The sequence below is a fragment of the Podarcis vaucheri genome, assembly GCF_965113315.1.
Source record: "Podarcis vaucheri genome assembly, chromosome: 5".
Classification (NCBI taxonomy): Eukaryota; Metazoa; Chordata; class Lepidosauria; order Squamata; family Lacertidae; genus Podarcis; species Podarcis vaucheri.
This window is the reverse complement of record NC_138763.1, coordinates 16,961,441-16,983,573: the sequence shown is the minus strand read 5'-3', so window position 1 is coordinate 16,983,573 and position 22,133 is coordinate 16,961,441. Positions and strand designations below refer to the sequence as shown.

At 41.3% G+C, this 22,133-nt stretch overlaps 1 protein-coding gene across 15 annotated transcripts in view; it reads right to left on the bottom strand.

Annotated features, from left to right (window-relative positions):
- LRRC31 (leucine rich repeat containing 31) overlaps positions 1-22,133 on the bottom strand; it is a 44,066-nt gene that overhangs the window by 2,571 nt on the left and 19,362 nt on the right. For 5 of the 15 annotated variants that reach the window (XM_082224221.1, XM_082224219.1, XM_082224220.1 and 2 more), the window contains 9 exons: positions 14,730-14,824; positions 12,830-12,993; positions 9,948-10,187; positions 8,981-9,100; positions 8,023-8,190; positions 7,195-7,362; positions 4,690-4,857; positions 3,738-3,905; positions 2,120-2,287 (listed from right to left, as the gene is read on the bottom strand). In XM_082224221.1, the coding sequence (XP_082080347.1) occupies positions 2,120-2,287; positions 3,738-3,905; positions 4,690-4,857; positions 7,195-7,362; positions 8,023-8,190; positions 8,981-9,100; positions 9,948-10,187; positions 12,830-12,993; positions 14,730-14,755 (1,390 nt within the window). In that variant the 5' untranslated portion in view covers positions 14,756-14,824. Of the gene's footprint in view, positions 1-2,119; positions 2,288-3,737; positions 3,906-4,689; positions 4,858-7,194; positions 7,363-8,022; positions 8,191-8,980; positions 9,101-9,947; positions 10,188-11,066; positions 11,575-12,829; positions 12,994-14,713; positions 14,825-15,598; positions 15,706-20,313; positions 21,216-22,133 lie in introns of those variants that run through there. The other 10 variants (XM_082224215.1, XM_082224216.1, XM_082224214.1 and 7 more) reach the window with 5 other exon arrangements.

Genomic DNA, 22,133 nt, shown 5'->3' with positions numbered 1-22,133 from the left:
CCTTCAAAAGTTCATCTGAAATTAATGGGAGCTGAGCAGCAACACAACTGCTTATGCACAGCTGCTGTTGCAGCAAACCTCCCTGGCAATTTGGGCTCTATATTGGCAATGAGAAATGTGTTTTTCCTATACTTTTCTAAGAGGGACCTCCCCTGAACCATGCTCAAACATCGAGAAAAAACACATGGGATACAATCCATCCAATGTTGAGTACATTCAACCTCCAATTACTTTCAGTGAGGGATGTGCAACCTAACCATATATGTTTGCGCATGGAACTGTCCCACTGTGCCCTCAATGGGAGTTATCCTCAAGGAAGAGTGCACAGGGTTTTGGCCACAAGTGGGCTAAAATCTCTCTGACAGAAACAACTGCATATATTTTTTCTTGAAATTAAGATTTCTACAAACATGGAAGCATCCACAATGCGGAGGTCCCAGCAAGGGTTACAAAAATTTAAAATTCAGAATTCAGAACAGTTAAATCAGATTAAAGTCAAAAGAATAGGGAGGGTCTTGAAAACACACATCTCAGGTGTCAAAGGTCAGTGTAAAGACTGCATCTGTATTAGCAGTCTCCATCCAGCTGCAGGTTGTCACACAGACCAAGGGATTTTCTCTTTGTTGCATCAAATGTAAAAGGATGCAGAGAAAATATCCTAGCTTGCATGACAAGCTTCTCTGTAGATAGCTGCCAAGGGTGCAGTTTCATGTGACCACCATATGTGTTGAATGGTCACTTTAAAATGTGAAGGTTCATTATTGTTTCACAAGTTGTGTATGTCTTTAAGGGCCAGGGCAAGTAACAAGACCCAGTCTTACAGCTGTGAAACAGCAGGTGCTGCTGAGTTGTTTTAATCAAGCTGTGTCAGCAATTGGGTATAGTATATAAGGAGCAGCACCTAGCTCTCCCTTTACCCTGGGGGATGGGTTGGTGGTTGGGTCTGGTTTGTTGTTGATGTATTTAGTGTATAAGGAGTTTTTGTTTTTGTTATTAAAACCTTGTTTAAGTTATTTTTGAGTCTCTTTTTAATGCATGGTCTCCCCAGCAAGCTCTCTGCAGCGCTACTAAACTGCAAATAGCCAACAATATGAAGTGCACATCATGGACATAATCCAGAGGAAGTTATGTGTGCATGTGTTAACTGCATCACAGATAAGCATTACCTATGTGCATAAAGTTCCACTGATTTTAATTCGACTTGGATGTGCCTAATTTTCACTCTGTGTTGCTCCCTTTCCACAGTACAGATATTTGGATAAGAGAACAACTTTATTATAGCTTTGTTATAGGAAGATCAAACAGAACCAGCCTTGTAGGCAAAACAAAGATAGGAACAAGCCTACAGAGTTTCTGACAATGGAGCAATGTTTTTGTTAATTTGGGAATCAATAAACGATGCAATTATGTCTTAAGAAAGAGCTCATATTGCTTTACAGGACACAGTTCAATGAAGAAAAAGAAAAGAAGTTGCCAACTTCTATAATTAACTGTCAGCAGGACTTGAGATCACAAAAAATATAGCTCTTGATGTCTGGAGACTAGAAGAAAGGGGTTGAAAGAGATTCTTTGGACAGTGGCAAAGCATGATGCTGCTCTCGGTTTGTAGTGTTTTACATTTTTCAAAGCTTTCATTGTACTTTTGATTTAGTACTCTGAGCTGCCACTAGAAACCTATTTGAAGAGTTGGATATAATTTCTTGAGTGAATGTATGAATAATGAATAAACAAAAAAATAGCAAAGCCATCTGGGAAAGAGAGAATGAGAACGAGGGAATGAGAATACTACAATTAAGTATTATCTTATACTGCTCTATGTCTAGCAAAAGATCTTTAATGAAAGGTGGTTATTTCAGTACTGAGAAGCCCTTCAATGAAACGTATTCTCTGCATAGAAATTGAACTTCTGTTCCCCTTTCCATACATTTGATTATATCAGACCTAATGAAAGTAGATGGCTCTGTAATGCACCTCCTGATAAATATTCCCAGGAATGTTTATTCAAATTACTGTCTCTTTCCATTTGACATTCATGCCCAATTGATATACTAGCCCTGTGGATTGGTAAGATGGAGACATAGATAAGGAAAGCTAGAAACATTTGAAGGCATATTCTTACCTAAAGATGCAAATGAATCATGCTTTAAAGAACAATTGCTGAGAAGCACAGATTTCAGTTTTGGTAAAAAACGGAGTCTGCTGAGAAGGTGGTCTGAAGACTTCCCAACGCTTTTATTTAATGATAAATCCAGGTCCTGAAGACTCGACAAAAGGGGAATTACATGGGCTGTAAAAAGATCAAAGGATAGTACAGCTGCAACATAGTAAACATCAACTCCAAAATCAACCTAAAGGAGCTGAAAATATTCAAGTATGTCCCTTCTGCTCATCTCTCTCACTCCCTTTTCTAGGATATTAATATACTATGTTATTTGAAAACTGAAGAGTGGAAGAATGATCAAATTTCATCAAATCCAGTGATGCCACTAAATTAAATAAACCTTAGCCAATAAACTGTCAGTTTTAGTATATTAACCAATTGATTGATTAAATCTGCATAAATTTGAATATGAATAAATATACTTTTGAAGCAAAAAGAATTTTGCTGCTGTTTTCAGATCATGCACCCACATGTTCCAGCAGCCACAAGCTTAGAACAGGCACTACTTCTTTACAGATGCCATCTGCTGCCTCCGTATTTTAGAAGTACTATTTACATTCCATTGGATGATGAACTTTATCAGACTGTGCCAACAGCTTTGTAGCAAAACAGTCCCACCCAAAAGCAAGAAGTGGATATCGTAATGTTTGTGTGAACTCTGAAGTTTGCAGAAGTGTTTGTGTGTGTATACACACACACGAGTGGCCAACCCTGCTCCCACCACTAAACATAGACTTAGGCTCCATTGGCATTATACATTTAAGGCAGCATCATACCACTTTAAACAGTCACAGCTTCCCCCAAACTCTCCTCAGGGAACTTAGAGAATTGTAGCCTCCTGGTTTGTACACAAAACAGAAATCATGACACTAATTAAGCCATGTTGATGGAAACAGCTGGGGTGGAGGGGGGAAGCACTGTGGAACGCACCAAAAAAGCCAATGTCAGTGTGATCCAAGGTGGCAATGTGGACACACCCAAGTGCAAATGTGACTTGAAATGCAGTGGGGAAGGGGAAGACTAAATTGTACCTAGGCATAGCAGCAAGTTAGAAAATATGTTGGAGAACCCGGGGAGCTGGTGCCTGACAATACTGGGCTGGGCTGCTTATATTGCCTATTATAATACCTATTATTTTGCCAAGTAGTAGCCTTCCAGATATGTGGGACTTCAGCTGCCATCACTCCCATGTAGCATTGCCAACAGTCAGGGACAAAGGGAGTTGTTAACCAACATCAGCTGGAGGGCACCTTGTTGGCTAAACTTGCTGTAACTTTAATCAAAGACATTGCTGGTTTGGTCATGTCCACAGAATGGATCCTCAAGGATGCGCTCCTTATGTGGTCCTCTAGATATTGTTGGACTCCAGCTCACATCAGCGCATGCAAACATAGCTAATGAACATTCTGATATTATGGGATTTGTAGTCCAGCAACATCTGGAGGGCCAGAGGTATTTCTGAGCTAGTGGGAGAGATGATTGATTGATTGAAGATAAGATAATCTTCCAATTAAATATTCCACATAATGATTTTGCAAAAACGATTCTACGATTAAATGATTCTGCAATATCTTACTTAAAACAGTCATGTCCTCTTCTGTAATACAACACTGATGAAGATTCAGGGCTTCTAGGTTCCTTAGCTCGGCCAAATGGGATGCTAAGTACTTGAAACCTCCTCCAATCTCTTTATTACATGACAGATCTAATTCTCTTAGTTCCAGCAGGTGCTGCAAGGCACTAGCTGAAATAAAATAGGCACAGGGAGACAACTTGTCAATAATCAATTTGCCATCAAGGAAATCTGTTGTTAGCCTCCTTTAGTCCTTTTGCACATTCCTTCTCTTCGTTGGCAGAGGCTGGCAAAAAAATAAATTAAATCAAATGATGTTGAAATTTGGCAATTTGAAAATTCAAATTTGATATTTTTAATTCCAAATGTTTTCAAATTACACTTAGATAAAACTGGTCAAAATCTTATTGATAAGTAGACCTGAAGCACATTTGGGAAAATATTTTCCAGCATTTTTGTCCTAATTTGGATTTGTGGGTGTGTATATATTTCTAACTCACATTTATTCCAAAATTTCCAGTTATAGATGTTGACAAAAGCATACGCAGAATATATTTAAAGCACATTCAAAGAATTCTGAGTACTGTAGTTTGTTAAGCGTTGCAGGGAATTGTAGCTCTGTGAGGGGCGAACTCTTTGAGGGCGGAAATGTTCTTCAAGTACTTTAAAGGTCTACTGTGAACACAGCTTCAGTTTCCCATCTGCAACAGAGGTATAATCATAGAACCTCAGAGTTGGAAGGGACTCAAGGATCAGCTACTCTAACCCCCTGCAATGCAGAATAATATTCATGTACCTTACAGGGTTGCTGTAAGGATTGCAAGAAGATAATGCATCTGAACAGTCAGAAATTCTGTGCACATGCTAAGTATCATTATTACAAGTCCCAGCTACCAAATCATCACCTGCACTTCACCCCCGAAGACACACCCTTGACAGATGCCAACCAACTTACCTAAACACTTGAATCCATCTAGTTTTAACCCACACCTGTTCAGATTAAGTACTTTCAGTCCTGAGACATGCTTTAATTCCTGGGCAATACTCTCCAGGCTATATCCTATCTTTTTGTTAATTGACAGATCCAGTACTTCAAGGCTGTGGATTTTGTAGAGCTGCCGAGCTGAAAAGAAGCCAAGGGATGAACTGGTCACAACATATTCAGAGCAGATAATGGAAGAGAAATGTAATAAATTTAAAATAGGTTTATTATTAGGAAATCAGGGCACTTGGAATTTAAAACAAAACAAGAAGGTAGTTCTAAATCCAATCAAAAAGGAAATATTATTTGCCTCATGATAAATAAATGGACAATAATTTCATTTATCCAGTTTCTAAATATTCTTTTTAAGGTCATGTCTAAGATGTAGTTGTTATCTGGATGTTGTCTGGACTCCCCAGAATAACCACATAACCTTTATGTAGGCATCTCTCTTAATGGGAGGTGGGGAGAGGGAGGGAGGGTGGAAGAGATACTACACATATCTCATTTTAAAATTTAACCACTTTAGGATTTGAAAAAGGTTATCCTTCTGTAACAAACATGAACCAGTCAATACCTCACACATCTTGAGAGACTGCCCATGCTTCTCAAAAGCCAATCAGACAACATATGCCAATTATGAAGTTTCCTTCCTCATGCTAATGAATGTTAATTTGCCTTAAAGGTAAAGGTAAAGGACCCCTGACAGCTAAGTCCAGTCACGAACGACTCTGGGGTTGCAGTGCTCATCTCGCTTTACTGGCCAAGGGAGCCGGCATTTGTCCGCAGACAGTTTTTCCAGGTAATGTGGCCAGCATTACTAAGCCGTTTCTGTCGAAACCAGAGCTGCGCACGGAAACGCCGTTTACCTTCCCACCGGAGCAGTAGAATCATAGAATCATAGAGTTGGAAGAGACCACAAGGGCCATCGAGTCCAACCCCTGCCAAGCAGGAAACACCATCAGAGCACTCCTGACATATGGTTGTCAAGCCTCTGCTTAAAGACCTCCAAAGTAGGAGACTCCACCACACTCCTTGGCAGCAAATTCCACTGTCGAACAGCTCTTACTATCAGGAAGTTCTTCCTAATGTTTAGGTGGAATCTTCTTTCTTGTAGTTTGGATCCATTGCTCCGTGTCCGCTTCTCTGGAGCAGCAGAAAACAACCTTTCTCCCTCCTCTATGTGACATCCTTTTATATATTTGAACATGGCTATCATATCACCCCTTAACCTCCTCTTCTCCAGGCTAAACATGCCCAGCTCCCTTAGCCGTTCCTCATAAGGCATCGTTTCCAGGCCTTTGACCATTTTGGTTGCCCTCCTCTGGACACGTTCCAGTTTGTCAGTGTCCTTCTTGAATTGTGGTGCCCAGAACTGGACACAGTACTCCAGGTGTGGTCTGACCAGAGCAGAATACAGTGGCACTATTACTTCCCTTGATCTAGATGCTGTACTCCTATTGATGCAGCCCAGAATTGCATTGGCTTTTTTAGCTGCCACGTCACACTGTTGGCTCATGTCAAGTTTGTGGTCAACCAAGACTCCTAGATCCTTTTCACATGTACTGCTCTCAAGCCAGGTGTCACCCATCTTGTATTTGTGCCTCTCATTTTTTTTGCCCAAGTGCAATACCTTACATTTCTCCCTGTTAAAATTCATCTTGTTTGTTTTGGCCCAGTTCTCTAATCTGTCAAGGTCGTTTTGAAGTGTGATCCTGTCCTCTGGGGTGTTAGCCACCCCTCCCAGTTTGGTGTCATCTGCAAATTTGATCAGGATGCCCTTGAGTCCATCATCCAAGTCGTTGATAAAGATGTTGAATAAGACCGGGCCCAAGACAGAACCCTGTGGCACCCCATTTATCTACTTGCACTTTGACATGCTTTCGAACTGCTAGGTTGGCAGGAGCTGGGACCGAACAAAGGGAGCTTAAACTCATTTAAATGTTGAACCAGTAAGGGGGAAATTTTCAAATGTTGATTTGATCTAACTAACTATATTTTTTGATACACCTCCCTAGCCATTTGTTGTTTATATCGTGCTATTCATTTTCATGACATTAAAATGTTTTAAATTGTTTTTAACAGGTTCTTATTTATAATATTAATATTTCTTGCAAAGTGCTTCAAGGTTTTACAGCATACTATAATCAAGCAGTTTGTAGATTTTATCAAATAAATAAACAATGCTTTCATCTCAATCACTAGTGCAAGAAACCAATGAAATAAGTTACTTGCTGAAAGCCACAATAATGACCGTATGGGAAAATTTGGGCAGGCACAATACAAACCATATTTGAAGCCCCCTAACTCATAAATCACAGGGCACAACCTGCCAGTTTTCACACAAATTCTTTAACGCATTCAAGTGCAGCAGGTTTAAAATCTTGATTCCATACAAAGTGGTATTTGGTCTGATAGCTAAATAAAATGCTAAAACAGTATTCAAAGCTGCTACATCACTATGCCATGAGCTCTTACCTAGTGATTCACCATCTTCAGAAGTTAGACTGCAATCCATCACTTTTAGTGTTTTGAGTTTATGGTCTTTGGGGATTTTTTGGATTAGAAGAAAAAGCTTCCCACCAATGTTGGTATTCCATGATAAATCTAGTGTTTCAAGGTGAGGAATTACTTCAAGCGCTTCCCCTGTAAATAAGCATTTGATACTATTTTATACATTGATTTGAAGAAGCGGAAGACAATAATGGTCGCATCATACTTTTTCACTATTTAAACTTTGGTTTAAGAACATGCAAGAATGTAATAATTTCAGGAACATACATACACAGGTTTGTGTATCCAATTACAGCCCTACTTCAGCAAGCTCATATTTGAATAGTCTGGATGCAGCCTTAGGGCTTATCCACATTTACCTTTCCTCTGATCTTTCCAGGCACAGTCTGCACGTTGAAGCTCTTTAAAGCTCTGCACTTTAAAGTGTTTGAGTGCTTCCCCTTTTTGCTCCGGAGCTTTCCCCACAAAAACCCGCTCTTTTAACACTCAGTAGGAACAAGCGTCAGTCCACAGTTAACCAGAACTGCCACTTACTCCAACTGAGGGCTGAAGAGGGGTTTTGCTGGGAAAACTCCAGGGCAAAAAAAATCAACACGCCTGGACACGGTGCTTTAAGCATGGACCTGTGCCTGGAAAGAGCGGGGCAAAAGCTAAGTGTAGACAAGCCCTGTGTCTGAAATGGAATTGCAGGACTAGGTCCCCGCAATCCAGATTAGAATTTACCTAGATCTCTAATGAAATAACCCAGTGTAATAACCTCTCGGAGTAAGTTATGCAATTACTGGATGATACCTAAAAACGAAAGATCCATGGCTGTGAGTCTGCAGTTGTTCAGTCGGAGGACTTTCAGCTCTTGCAGACATTTGAACGGAAGGGTAAGAGACTTTAATGTCCCTCCTATTAAATCATTCCAGGAAAGATCAATCTCTTCCAGGCCTGGCAGCAAATGTATTATGGCAACTAGGGGAGAAAGCAGAGTGAGAGATAAACCACTGCTGATATAAGTGAATGCAGCATGACTGAACTGCGTGTGCACATTAATGTTTATTGAGGCAGATACAAAAAGCTGCAAGGTACTATTGGTACTACAAGTAACTCTGTGTAGCTCTGTTCCTACATCTGCTAAGAAGGGGGTGGGGTTGATATTTTAAGACTAAGATGGCTCCAATCCATTCATCTCCTCCATGCGCCTGGGAAGTCAGGTGGCAGCAGAGAGGTGACCAAAGAAGAGAACCTCCAGCCTGCAGACCAAACTTCACCCACCAGCCCTCCTCATTTGGTCTGTGAGGTCAACTGAGGCAAGTCGCACCCATCCAGCTTAACTCTTATATAATGCCATGTGTGTTGTGGGGGGCAGATATGGCCAGGACTTGGCTGAAAGAGGCTTTGCAGGGGCTACCAACTTTTGTAATTGTTTAGATATTTTGATTATATTAAGGGGCTATATTTTTAAATAAATAAACACACATAGCTGTGGCCAACAGATTGTGATTAGGGCAGAGGGCCGTCTCCAGACACTGTGCATTGAGCTCAGAAAATCCTTTTGGCACACCACAGCTCAGAGTAAATCCCTGACTGCCGAAGCTTGCTTTCCCTTTTGCAAGTGAGCCTAAATTTTCATCTATGCATACAAATGATCACATGTAGATTTTATGTAAATTTGTGCCCTAGGCCTGTGCACTCAAGTATTTAACAATGCCTCTGAAGCCTTTACTAGGGTGAAAAAATACGTATCAAAATGTATACTCACCCAGCTCCATTATATCTGTTGTACTTAATGCACAATTATTTAAGTCCAAAACCTTGCTAGAGGGCTGTTTGCCCAATTTCCCCAGGAAATTCTGGACTCTTTGCGGACACAGCATTGAGTCTGTGGAACCAAGACAATGGAAATGTAGTTACAGATAGGTAGCCGTGTTGGTCTGCCATAGTCAAAATAAAAAAATTCCTTCCAGTAGCACCTTAAAGACCAACTAACTTAGTTCTTGGTATGAGCTTTCGTGTGCATGCACACTTCTTCAGATACACACATACATACATACATACATAGAGTGTGAACTGGCAGTAACGGACCAGAACCAGATTTTGGAGTCATCATGTGAAGATGTAGAACTGCTGTGCAGCAGCTGTGAAGGCATTTTCCATGTTAATGATGATTACGAAAAATATGTTCATGATCTACCAGGAGAGAGTCTCCTGCACGATCAGAAGTATGGTTTGGTTGGTTTTCAGCAAATGTTGGGATTGTTGAAAACCATTCAGGTCACTATTGTGCAGGAGACTCTCTCCTGGTAGATCATGAACATATTTTTCGTAATCATCATTAACATGGAAAATGCCTTCACAGCTGCTGCACAGCAGTTCTACATCTTCACCTGATGACTCCAAAATCTGATTCTGGTCCGTTACTGCCAGTTCACACTCTATTAGTATATATGTGAAATGACTTTTTGCCCCAATGTGCACCACTGTACACTTGCTTACATGGAGTTGCATTTGTCCATTGACTGCCCATTCACCCAGTTTGGAGTTCCTCACAATCCCGTTTGCAAAACATTGGGACAACATGGTGGGTGAAAATGCTACATCAGTCTTCACTCACAGATGTTTCAATGTTACATCTGTCTTCACTCAGAGAGAGCTACGCTTGGAGCACAGGCCCCCTGGGCAGACAGTCCCTGTTCTTCAAGTGCTCTTTCTTATCACTATTACTGTACCTGGTGCAGGGAAAATCTGCTCCACCATTTGAGTTTCTAAACAGGAATCGTTCATTTTGTGTCCTCTGCTTCCTTTTCCACTTTCCTCTTTGGATTCCTCCTGGTCTGAGCCCTGGTACTGTTCACATCCCCCTTTCTCAGCAGAGCGTTTCTTCTTCTGGATCTGACTTCTAAAGAAGTTGAATGGGGATCTCTGAAAAAAGCCATCTGCACCCTTTTCTGTGCTTGTCCACTTTGCGCCTTTCCGAGGAGAGAGAGAAAGAGAGGCAGAAATTGTGTTTCGGATAGCACTTGCTCTTGAGCCTGCCCTAAAAACAAGGCAAAGAAGGCTATGCACTGTGTGCTATGTACGCCCACACAATTTCATCATAAGAGAAAGTTCAGAATGTATTGCAACTCCTGCCATGATATGTACATAGTTATTACTTCCTAGCCATCTCTTCTTATTTTTCTGTATTTCCACACTGTCCAATCATCAAGGTCCTCTGGGCCGTTCACAAACAAAAATACATTTAATCACAACAAAACATTTATGGAAACCATATCAATATATCCAAAATAAAAGCACCGGCACCAAGGACAGGGAGAAATTCAGTTTGTATTTAAAGGCAAACTTACCTTTAAGTTTGGGAATTTTTTACTTTGTGGGGTGTGTGATACTGTGCTTTGAAGCCTGGGTTGTTGGGACTTCAAATTGCAATGCAGGGATGATTGAAAGCCCTGTTGCAAACAGCCCCACACTGCTCTTTAAGGCTCTGAAAACCAGCTGAAGGGTGGTGGGAGCACACCTTGTTCTGGCAAAGGAACAATCAAGAGCTCACTTTAAGCTCCTGGTTCTTCCTTTGCAATACCCACAGCAAACCTGAAATCACATATGGCGTCAGGTGTCAGGGAGGTAGGAATGGTTTGGAGACCAAATCTGGCATAAAAGCCAGAGCTTCCCCACCCCTGTCAAACAATATTTATGCTTGATAACTACTGAACATTTTGATCTGTTGGTTGCACCTGATTTTAAGCATTGCTTCCTGAGTTCTTGGGACAGAGCATGCTAAAGCTTGAAATACATAAAACAGAATAAGCACTGCCAGAGGTTTTAAGAGATACAGTAAAACAACCTACCTTCAGCTTCCATTTTTTTTAATCGAAATGTTGTTTTACCTTTCCAAGTATTTTCATGGCTTATGAAACAAATCAGCTTTGATGCTGATCATGCTTTGAGTTTGCTCTTGATTCAGTTGCTTTATTGCTTGTCTTCAGACACTTTCTGTTCTTATATTAGCTTTCTCATGCAAAATTCTTGCTTTGGTGCGATGGTGAAGCAGGGACATACACTCTTCAGAAGAACTGTGCAGAGTTCAAAAGTATTTTCAAGAGAGATGATGGTCCGGTGGAAAGCATTACCGTAACTTTTTCTTTGATGCGTCTTTTGACGGTTTTGCCTGACTACCTCCTTGAACACTTCATTTGAACAGTCTGGTCAGCATTTTTTTTGTGTAGTGGGGTAGGATCATTCGAAGAGAAAAGAGGAAGTAGTTGTGTAGACTTTGATACCGGAGCCTCTTACATGTGACGGATTGCTGGCAGCTGGGAAGGCTGAGTCACTTTATAGCTCAAGTTACAAGACTACCTGAAGAAAAAAAGGATTGTTGTGTTCCCTTTTAAAAGTAACACTGATGGAGTCTGGGAAAAGCCGAGAGATCAAATAGCTAGCATACTTCTGTGGAGATAAAGCTATGAAGCAATATTATTACAGTGTGTTCATTTCCCAAAAATATCTTATACCTATTGTGATTTAGTCTTCACAGTTAGTCCTCATGGTTAGGGTAGGATTCATAATGAAATCTGCCAAAATCTTTTGAAGAGAGTGATCTGCCAGAAAAATGCTCTGTTTCTTCTGGCCACAATACTTCTGCCATTAATTTAACACATTATTTATTTTTAAATTTACAAAGGTCTTCATCCCGGCTTCGGCTGGGGAGGGCGGGATATAAATAAAAAAATATTATTATTATTATTTCTACTATGTTTGCACAGACAAAATTCATTAAAAATTTTTTTTTTCATTAGGTTTTCCCATAATACATCTTAAGAACATCATATGTTACCATTCTTATTCTTCTGTGACTTCCCATATCACTGCAATGACAAAATGCCTATTAAGCAGATCACTATCATTCCATTTTACAGATTCAGAATTGAGGCTGAGAAATTAGTGACTTGTCCAAGGGCCAAGACCCATGGTTTCTAAACTCAGTACTTTTTCTCAGTACTTTTTCAAAGACAAAGGCACAATTCTTGCCCATCTGGTGCTTTAGAAGGCAAAATCTGTTGGAGCATCTGCCCTGTTATGTACCTTCCCAGACCTACAGATGTTGATCTATGGCCCTTCTCTAGGCGCCCTCTCTGAGGAAGGTTTGGAGGGTGGTGACAAGGGCCTTTTCAGTTGTAGCTCTCTGGTAGTGGAATGCTTTCCCCAGTGAGATCCACCTGGTGCCAGGATAAACATCCTTTTGGTGTCAGGTATTTACTTATCTCTTCTCCCATGCATTTGAGAGATGATTTGTTGGATGACATTTTTTGTTGCCAAAGCTTTTGCTGCAGTTTTAACAGGTCTGTTCTAGGGATTTTTGTATGGTTTTATTGTAATATATTGGGTACCCCCTTCATTTCTTTTTGATTTCATGTTATGCTTTATGTTTTTAAATCTTTGTAAGCTGCTTAGAAACTTTTTACACAGCAAATGCCTAATAAATTGAATTGTTAATAATAGCAATGCAAAAATGTATCTGTCTTTGAATCTAAGAATAAAAAGTAAGAATTACTAGTTGAAGATTCAGGGAAAAATGGGAGTAGCACATCAGATGAACTCATTGGATACTTACTTCTGCACTGCACACCCATGAGATGAAGTGCCAGAAAGTCAAGGAACACACCAAAGTATTGGAGAGATTTCAGTGCAGAGCAACCAAGAGGTGATGGATTGACGAAGGAGTGTGTACATAGCACACTGGTTGAAAGACAGGTAATGTTGGGTAAATACACCATTCTGCAAATATACAAAGGGTGTGTACAGAGTCATGGAATAGCAAAATACTGAAGGCAGTGGGTAGCTGTATTTGGTCTTCAGAACCTCAAGCTTGGCTTAGTCTCTTGCAAGAATCTCCAAGATACCTCCATTCCTTCCAAACAGGCCTGGTTAACAGATGATGTACTTATTTTCTGATGCCTCCAGTTTTGTGGCGTATACAGTATTCATTCAGCTGGTATAATCTTCTGCATTTCACATAGATATGGTGATCACACAACTTTGCTAGTATGTACTAGATGTTAAAATCCCCAGAACTTTACCATTTGAAAGATGAGATGTGCAGCAATACTAAAATGTGCAGCCTTATATGATACCGCAGTAATCCAGAAACACAATGGACCATTGGTCCAGCCAGCACAATATTGTCTGCACTGATTGGCAGTGTCTCCCCAGTTTGAGACCAGGAATTTCATTTCCAGTCCTATCTGGAGATGCCAGGGATTGACCTTTTGCCTGCACCTGTTCTGAGCTACGGCTCTTCCTCTCTCGCATGTGAAAATGGGTACCTCATCACTGGAAGTGAGCTACCTGGCCACCAGGTTTATGCAGCACGAGACCTTTTCATCTCTGGTTGAGGAGGCACTGCCTGGTTAGCCTGTAGCTCCAGCAATGGTGCGGTGGGAAGGCAATGGAGTTAACTGCCCCTTCCCATGGCTTCAGTTAGTATTGAGCTGTCCAAGAGGAGATGCTCCAGCCCCAGAAATGAAATCATGGCGAGGGAGCTGTTTCCCCATATAATTGTGGAACCTTTAAAAAGCAGAGGTTGTTGGAGTAGTTGTTGAGGACGGGCTGTAGCTCACAGGTAGAGCTTCTGCTTTGCATGCAGAAGGTCCTGAGTTCAATCCTTGGCATCTCCAAGTGGGGCTGGGGGGGGGACCCCATCTGAAAGCCTGCCAGACATAAGAACAACCTGCTGGCCACCCAGATGCCCATGGGAAGCCAGTGAACAGAGCATGACACACACACAATACTACTCTTCCCTCTTGTGGTTTCCAGCAGCTGGTATTCAGAAGCACTGATGCCTGCCCACTTGGCCCATGACACCATTTGGGCCAAGCACACCTGCCCTAAACCTAAAAATTGAGGCTAGTATTGTACTGTGCTTGGAAGCTCCAACCATCAGCTGTGGGTGACACTGAGTTCAATAGAACAATGGTCTGACTCTATAAGGCGTGTTCTACAAGCTAGAGATAGCACAGGGGTCTAGGCATTGCAGCACTCACCTCTGCTTACACTACAGAGGGACAGGACTGGGGGTATATCTGGGTTATCAGGCCATGCTTTTGTAGGAATAATATAGTCAGAAAGGGAATGCTAGTGACTATTTTCCTTTCTCAAAGACATGCAGGACATTCTTTTCGAAAAGCAGGTTTTACTCAGGTGCTGAACTTTGCGACTATGATAAGGTCTTGTGCTTTCTTGTGTGATTTTCAGAAGAAAACCTAGCTTCCAAATGCACAAAGAAACAGGTTTCATAAGTTGTCTTGCATTCACATCGTACAAAACACAGAAGCCTTTACAATGGAAGTTATCAAGTTACTAATGACTGATTTCAAGGAGGCCACGGAACTGCTTGGGTGTTTCTTGTGTACACACCATCTACAAATATATTCCTTCCACTTTGTCACCATGATATGCCAGAAGGGGAAGGGACTAGGTGGACAGAAGAAGGACCGACCCTTAATGGGGACAACCTCGTTAGCTGCATCCCACGCAGCATCCTCCTTTGAAAGATTAGCGTGGATTTTTGTACTTTGCCTCATCATGACTCCTTAATCCGGCATATAGTCTAAGGGAATAATGCCATTAGAGGATTAATGCCACAAGTTGATTTGAAAAAAAGGATTTGCAAACACCAAAATCCTATATTGCATGCACTTAATCATGAAGTATTATTTTGAGGATTTCCTTTTCAGTTTAGTAGTGAGTCTAGCCCAGCCTAGGTGGTACTTCGCAAGAAGACACTCAATTCTGCCATCTCAACATAAAAGTTTACAGCTCAAAGGTAAAGAGCCCTCTATAGTATCAGACATACCCTCCAACATTTCTCTGAGGAAAATAAGGACGTCCTATTCTATAATAATAATTTTACTATTTATACCCTGCCCATCTGTCTGGGTTGCCCCAGCCACTTCGGGTGGCTTCCAACATATTTAAAAAAATCATTAAACATTTAAAAAAACTTTCTTATATAGGGCTGCCTTCAGATGGCTTGGGAGTCGAATAACTCCATACCCCCCAACATGTCTCTGATGAAAATAGGGATGTCGTAAGGAAAAGTAGGACATTCTGGGATCAAATCAGAAACTGGGATGGCTTCTGTAAATCTGGGACTATAGGGAAACTTGAAGGGTTTGATCTGATGCACATATATAGTTTCTGTGCAAAGGTACCTCAATGTGGAGACAGCAGCTCCAGTCATGTATTTATTTGTGCCTATGGGTCTCGCCACCCATGAAAAGAACAAGGAAGATTTTGTTGCCCACAGGTGCTCCTTCATTCGCCTTAAGGAATAAAAGGGCTGAGGAAATGAAGGCATTATGCACATGGTACTTTGTCTTACCTTGCATGCCATCAAATCTGTGCTGGAGAATGTGCTGGAGAATGTGAGCATGGGGATGGTGTCCCACTGTACATACACTGTTTCCAAGCGATACATCTAAAACAGACCTGATAAATAAATAAATTGGTGGCTATAAAATATTTTCCACAGAATACATTACTCTCAATTTTACCCATGGACTGCCATCTGTCCAGATTTTAATTTGCTCTGAACTAATTTTTAGATGTATTTTAATTAATTGATTGCCTGTTTTCATGTTCTTTGTATACTGTGTTAGTTTTATGATGTTAGCTGCCCTGAGCCTGGCTCTGGCCAGGGAGGGTGGGGTACAAATAAAAATAATTTATCATCATCATCATCTTTATTATTAGTTGGTCAAAACCATGATTTCCACACAACTGCTTGGAATTACTATAGCATTTCCTAGAGTATTAATTTCCTGGTTTGCACTAAGCCAAGCTATGGCTCAGTGTGAGTGTGTGGGTTCTCAAAGGGAAGCTCAAGACCACTGTACTCTTCATCAGTCCTGTTTCTGCTCCATTAACTGAAGCTAAGCTATGGTTTGGATTGATATGCCATCTGAACCCAGGTTCATGGTTTGCCTCATGCCAAACAAACCACAAGCTGTAACCAAGGTTTCTTCTTGGTTTACAAGCTCATGATTTGTCCAGAGGGGACAGACCACGAGTTTGGATGATATGCTAAGCCAAACTACAACATATTTTGTGAGGTAGTGGGAGAACCAGAGAAGGAACACAGTACCCACGATCTCCTCTCCAGGAACCTGCGCTCTCATATGTGTTTGTGCTATGCCATGATTTGAACTGAGTCATTATTTCACTAATCCTTACGACGACCATGTAAAGTAGGTCAATATTATTACCTCCATTGAGGGTGTTTTGGGGGTTCATATCTTGAGTTTACAGTCAAGGCAAGCTTTGAAAGAGCTTATTTCCAGCTTCATTACTCAGCCTGTTAGTTCCTACACTACATTAGCCCTTAATATATCAAAAGTAATCCCCTTGCACTGAAGCATTTGCATGAATAAGTAATCTGATGAGTTCAATTAAGGCCTGCAAACTACATTAATTGCCAGAGGCTAATTAAAATCATCATGACTAAGGATCACTGATGCTTCCATCTGGAATACAGATGTTTGGCTTGATTAAGGAGAACTCCACTGCCATGGCTGTTTAATAGGTCACATTTTAAATATTACTTATGATGAATATTAATGCCAGCATCACTTTATTTCCAGTTCACGAATCATTAACTAAATAGAGCAATATTAAATATAATTAATATATGGATTTACAGGTCACAGTAAAAATACACAGAGATAATACAGTACTAGAGAATTACTATAACTTTGTAGTGTTAACACTGAATTGTTTTAAAATATTGGATGCCCCTGACTTAAGCTCTTAAGGGCCAGACTGCATGTGACATGAATCACAAGGTTTGACTTGAGTGCATGATCCCTTCCCTCCCAAAATAGATAGTCCAGCAAGGCCTATCCAGATCTGAATCCTTTGATTGGGTTTAGGGGGCTTTAGCCCTTAGCCACTAGCTGTGGCCCTGGTCTCCCTCCCCCCCAATGCACATTGTGGATGAGGGAGAGTCCTGAGGCTTGAAGGGCCATATTTTGCTCTCAGGCCTGAGGTTCCCCACCCCTGACATAAAAGGAGCCCAGCTGGAGTGGGCCCACAGATCTACCTAGTTTAGCATCCTTTTCTCAAGAGCTGCCTGCCAGATGCAGCTGGAAGCACACAAGCCAAGCATGAAGTTGACATTCCTCTTTTGCTCCCTTAGCAGGAAGTGCCCTGGGCAGCACTGTAGAGCAGAGATTCTGATCCTTCTTTTTCACCAATGAAGCAGAAGGCTAAAGATTTTGTTGAACTTTCTGAGAAAGGTTTAAGCAGGTTTAGTGATTTGAACTAGGTTTTAGTGAATGTGCTGAGCAGATATCAGATGATGTCCCTTTCCATAGTTTCAAGTGAAATGTGAATGTTTTCTCCAAGTGTCCCTAGAAACTAAGAAAATGCCTTGGCACTTTTGAAAGATAAACGTTAAGGAAGCAAATGCAAATACCATATTTTTTGCTCTATAAGACGCACCCGACCGTAAGACGCACCTAGTTTTTAGAGGAGGAAAACAAACCAAAAAATAATCTGAACCAGGAAGGTACATTCTTTCACCTTTGGTGGATGTGCCCAAAGATTAAGGCTTTCTGGGAAATGATATATAATGAACTGAAAAAGGTATTTAAATATACCTTCCTGAAGAAACCAGAGGCCTTTCTCCTGGGTATTGTCGGCCAATTGGTGCCAAAGAAGGACAGAACTTTTTTTATGTATGCAACAACAGCAGCAAGAATACTTATTGCAAAGGATTGGAAGACACAAGATCTACCCACCCTGGAAGAATGGCAGATGAAGGTGATTGACTACATGGAATTGGCAGAAATGACTGGCAGAATCTGAGACCAGGGAGAAGAGTCGGTGAAAGAAGACTGGAAGAAATTCAAAGACTACTTACAGAAACATTGTAAAATTAATGAATGTTAGAAGGATGTTGGATAGAAACTAAGCAGTTTCCAGCTGTAATGCTTTAAGAGATATGAAAAAAAAGAGGTTTTACAAATGGGTAAAAGTTTAATGGTAAGGATTTGCTGAACTAACAAATCGAACTGGAATACAAAGAAGGGAGGTATGAGGAGGTCCGAGGAAATAAGTGCATGGAAGTTATGTTATTGAAAATTAATGTGTGTTTTTAACTGTTTTTTTATTTTGTATGTTTATTTTTCTTTTTTCTTGTTATATCTTAAAAACTTTAAATAAATATTTTTTAAAAATAATAATAATAATAATCTGAACCAAATGTTGTTGAAGAGGCTTTGCGTTGCTTTTGCTGAAGCCAGAACAGCAAGAGGGATTGCTGCGCAGCAATCCCTCTTGCTGTTCCGGCTTCAGCAAAAGCAACGCAGCCTGCATTCGCTCCATAAGACACAAACACATTTCCCCTAACTTTTTAGGAGGGAAAAAGTGTGTCTTATAGAGCGAAAAATACGGTATATGGAAAGTAGGTCTGGCACAGCAATAAAGTGCAATGACCAGATCTTCGGACAAAGGCTGGTGTCTCAGTACAGATAGTCAGAAGAGGATGTTTGAATAAAGTGACCTTTAAAAAAAAAATAGCCACAGGAAAGATCCAAGAATGATAAAAACTGGATTTTAAGCTCTTTTGCAGCAACTCTGTTGCACATGCCAACCAGAATGCCACAATTAAGGCAGACAAGAATTAACCTCGGGAGTGTAAAAAAGAAACAGAAAAGCATGCAAGTCCTGCTGGGCTGTTAAGAAGCAATTAATTCAGGTCTCCAGACAAGCTCATCTGTCTGACATTCCCACCCACATGTATGTTTGAACTTAAGAGCATTGTGGTCACTGTTGCCAAGCAGCTTGACAAAGCTTACCCATTGTATCAGATCCAAGCACCATCTAGAATTAAATAAGGTGACTGGAAACAGTAATGGGGGTGGAAGCAGGGCAGTAAACTGAAATTCAGTCCCAAGAAGATGAGGATTTTGTTGGTAGCTCTTTGTTCAGGAAGATGGTATTCAAGATGTCTCAGGTGGGACTGCACTTTCCCTAAAGAATCAGATTAAGAGGGCTGGGCGTACTCCTGGAGGCAGCTTTGACACTGGAAGCCTAGGTAAGCTTGGTAGCCTCTGCAACAAAGAACCACTTGCATCCTCTCCCGGGTAGAGATAACCTGTCCACAGTCATATATGCACCAGTATAATCTAGGATTGACTGCTGTAATTTGTTGTACAGTACATGGGACTGCCTTTGAAGACCATTCAGAAACTTTGGTTTGTTCAAAAAGTGGCCACTAGGCCAGGGGTGGCTAATCTGTGGCCCTCCTGCTGGGTTACAATTCCAACCACCCCTGACTTTTGATCATGCTGGCTGAGCTAGTTGGAAGTTGGAGCCCAAGAACGCCTGAAAGGCCAGAAGCTTCATACCCCGGAGCCAGGCTGTTGACTGGGATCAGTTGGAAGTGTATCTCCCTAGTATTGAAAGAACTGCTCTGGGTTCCACTCTGCCTGCCAGTATATAGTGGTGGGTTTGCAAAACTACTGACTTTACTTCATTATTTATTATTTAGTCCCTGTTCCCCCAATTGCAGCAAATATTATGTGTGTGGAACCTGTTTTAATTCTAAACATATAGGATAGTGGAAGGGTAATGCCTCTTGCTGAATTTCATGAGAGTTTCTATCAGGAACCAGCCTAAGTTCCGTGTTTTACCAGGCCAGAGTCTACTGGACCTTGGCTCACAGCAATGATTTCATCAATCTGTGCTGGAGCTAGGAGGCCTCAGTGCCTGCTGATGTGATGAGTTCCTCGCTCTCATTGCCCTCCCAATCCCTGCACTCTCCTCAGGATGTGCAAAACGTCAGACCCATACCAGGAATGCCACCGCAGTCCCTGAGCTCAATGGGTAGTTTTCTAGGGCTGCCATATGTCCAGATTTTCCTGGACACTACCAGGATTTCAAAGACATAAGTGACGACCAGGGGGAATTTCCTGAAGGCGACAGTTAGCCCTGGATCTTTTGGCATTTTCATTTTAAAAAAAAAGCTTTTTGAAATATGGCAACCCCATTAAGTTTTACCCATGGTATACCTGTTAAAATTAACTAAGTTACGGTAGGTCCATTGATTTCAATGGGTCTATGTAGGGCAAAATTTCATTGAATGCCACCTTGTGGTTCAGTTAGATGCATTCCAAGATGGCATGTATGCATGGAGCACGCTTAGGACCGCATTATTATACCAGTAACTACGTTCTCCTGCATCAATCTACAGGGCCCAAATTTGCATAGAGGCCTTTTAGGACAGGGAACCAATTATCGGCTCAAGGGCCACATTCTCATGTGGGCAATCTTTTGAGTGCCACGTGGCATTGGCGGGAGAGGCCAAAGGAAAAAGAAGGCTGAGCAATGGTTGTTACTCTTACAGACGCATACAGTAATTTACTTTTTACACCCAAACACCTGTCCATCCTCCAACTGACCAAGCAATAGACATGATGACATTTCAGCAGCACTTCCAGCCAGGTAAAAACTCCTGAAGAGGGCATGGTGCAGAGCCAGTGAGGGGCGTTGCCAGGCAGAGAGTTCTGGAGGGCTGAATCTGGCTTCCAGGCCTGACATTTCCCTCCCCTGCTTTAGGGAGTCTGGGGCACATGACGTCAAAAATTGAGGGCAGGCTTAGCATCATCTTGGTATAACAGGTGACCCAGTAGATTAATCTTCTTATTACAGAATGTTTGATTACGAATCCAAGGTACAGACAGTGAAGCAGTATGCATCATTCCCATGCAAATCTGGTGCACGCAAAATAAGTTTGAGCAAGTACAGTAATAGTAGGAAGTGGCATATAACAAGGTATGCAGGTCATTTCTGGGGAAGGTCAAAGCCAGACTTCAGTTAGTGAATACTGTACTGAGAAAAGGGAGATCAGGGCAGAGTTAGCCTTGCGTGGGCTGGGCCAAGTTGTCTTCAACTGACTGCAGCCTCCAGTTATAGGTCCTTGGCAAGGGAGTGCTTCTCTGAAACCAGACAAGGGGGTGTTGTCAGTATTAATCACTCCAGTTCTAATTGTAATGTGTCAGGCTACCTGGAACAGGTAATTTGACCTGTCCCTACATCTCACTAAGAAATGGATAACTTGTGAAGAGGCCCTTAGCATCTCAGTTTAGCCTGAGAGGTGTTAACTAACTGACAGGGAGAATTAAAGAGTAAACTGTGAGCTTGAGCAGTATAACCATCTGATCCGTCTGTTAGCCTCACAGTGTGCTTAACAACACTTTAATCTTTCCAGCCCAACAGGATAAGTAATTATGGGGCAACAGACCTGTCATGTGGCAGAAATAAACAGCTTCTTAAAAAATCAATTGTGGACTGATAACAGTCAGAACAATTCTGATCATTTTTCTGTTGCCAAGTGCATAATTTCAGGAATGATTCAGATTTTCAGAGGACGCACCAATTGCCTTAAAGACTAACACCAGCTTAACAGGTTAAATGTTAAAATAGGTTTATCAGCTCAGTGGAATGTGCTACTTGTAAGTAATTATGTGTTGTTTTTTTACAGCCCTCCTGAGAGATGGTCTGGGAGAAGGGCCTGTGATGTCAGAGTGGGGAGGGCTTAAAGGCAGGGATGAAGGCTAATCAAGATAAATTGAGTTTGTATTTAAAGCAAAGTCATCGTTAGTTAAGAGTTTTTTGATGGGCTAATCCCAATGTGTCTTAAAAGCCAACCAAGCGACACAACCAGCCTGAAGAAAAGATCCACAGCGAAGTCACAAGCTCTTGGATATTCATGCAATCTTGCCCAGTTTCAAAACTGAGGTCTTGGCAATTACTGTAAGTATATACATTGGTTAACGATCTTAACTTATATGGAACATCAGGGTAATAAAGATGCCAGTTGTTTTAATGTTGCCTGTTGAGAAAGTGGTTGTTTT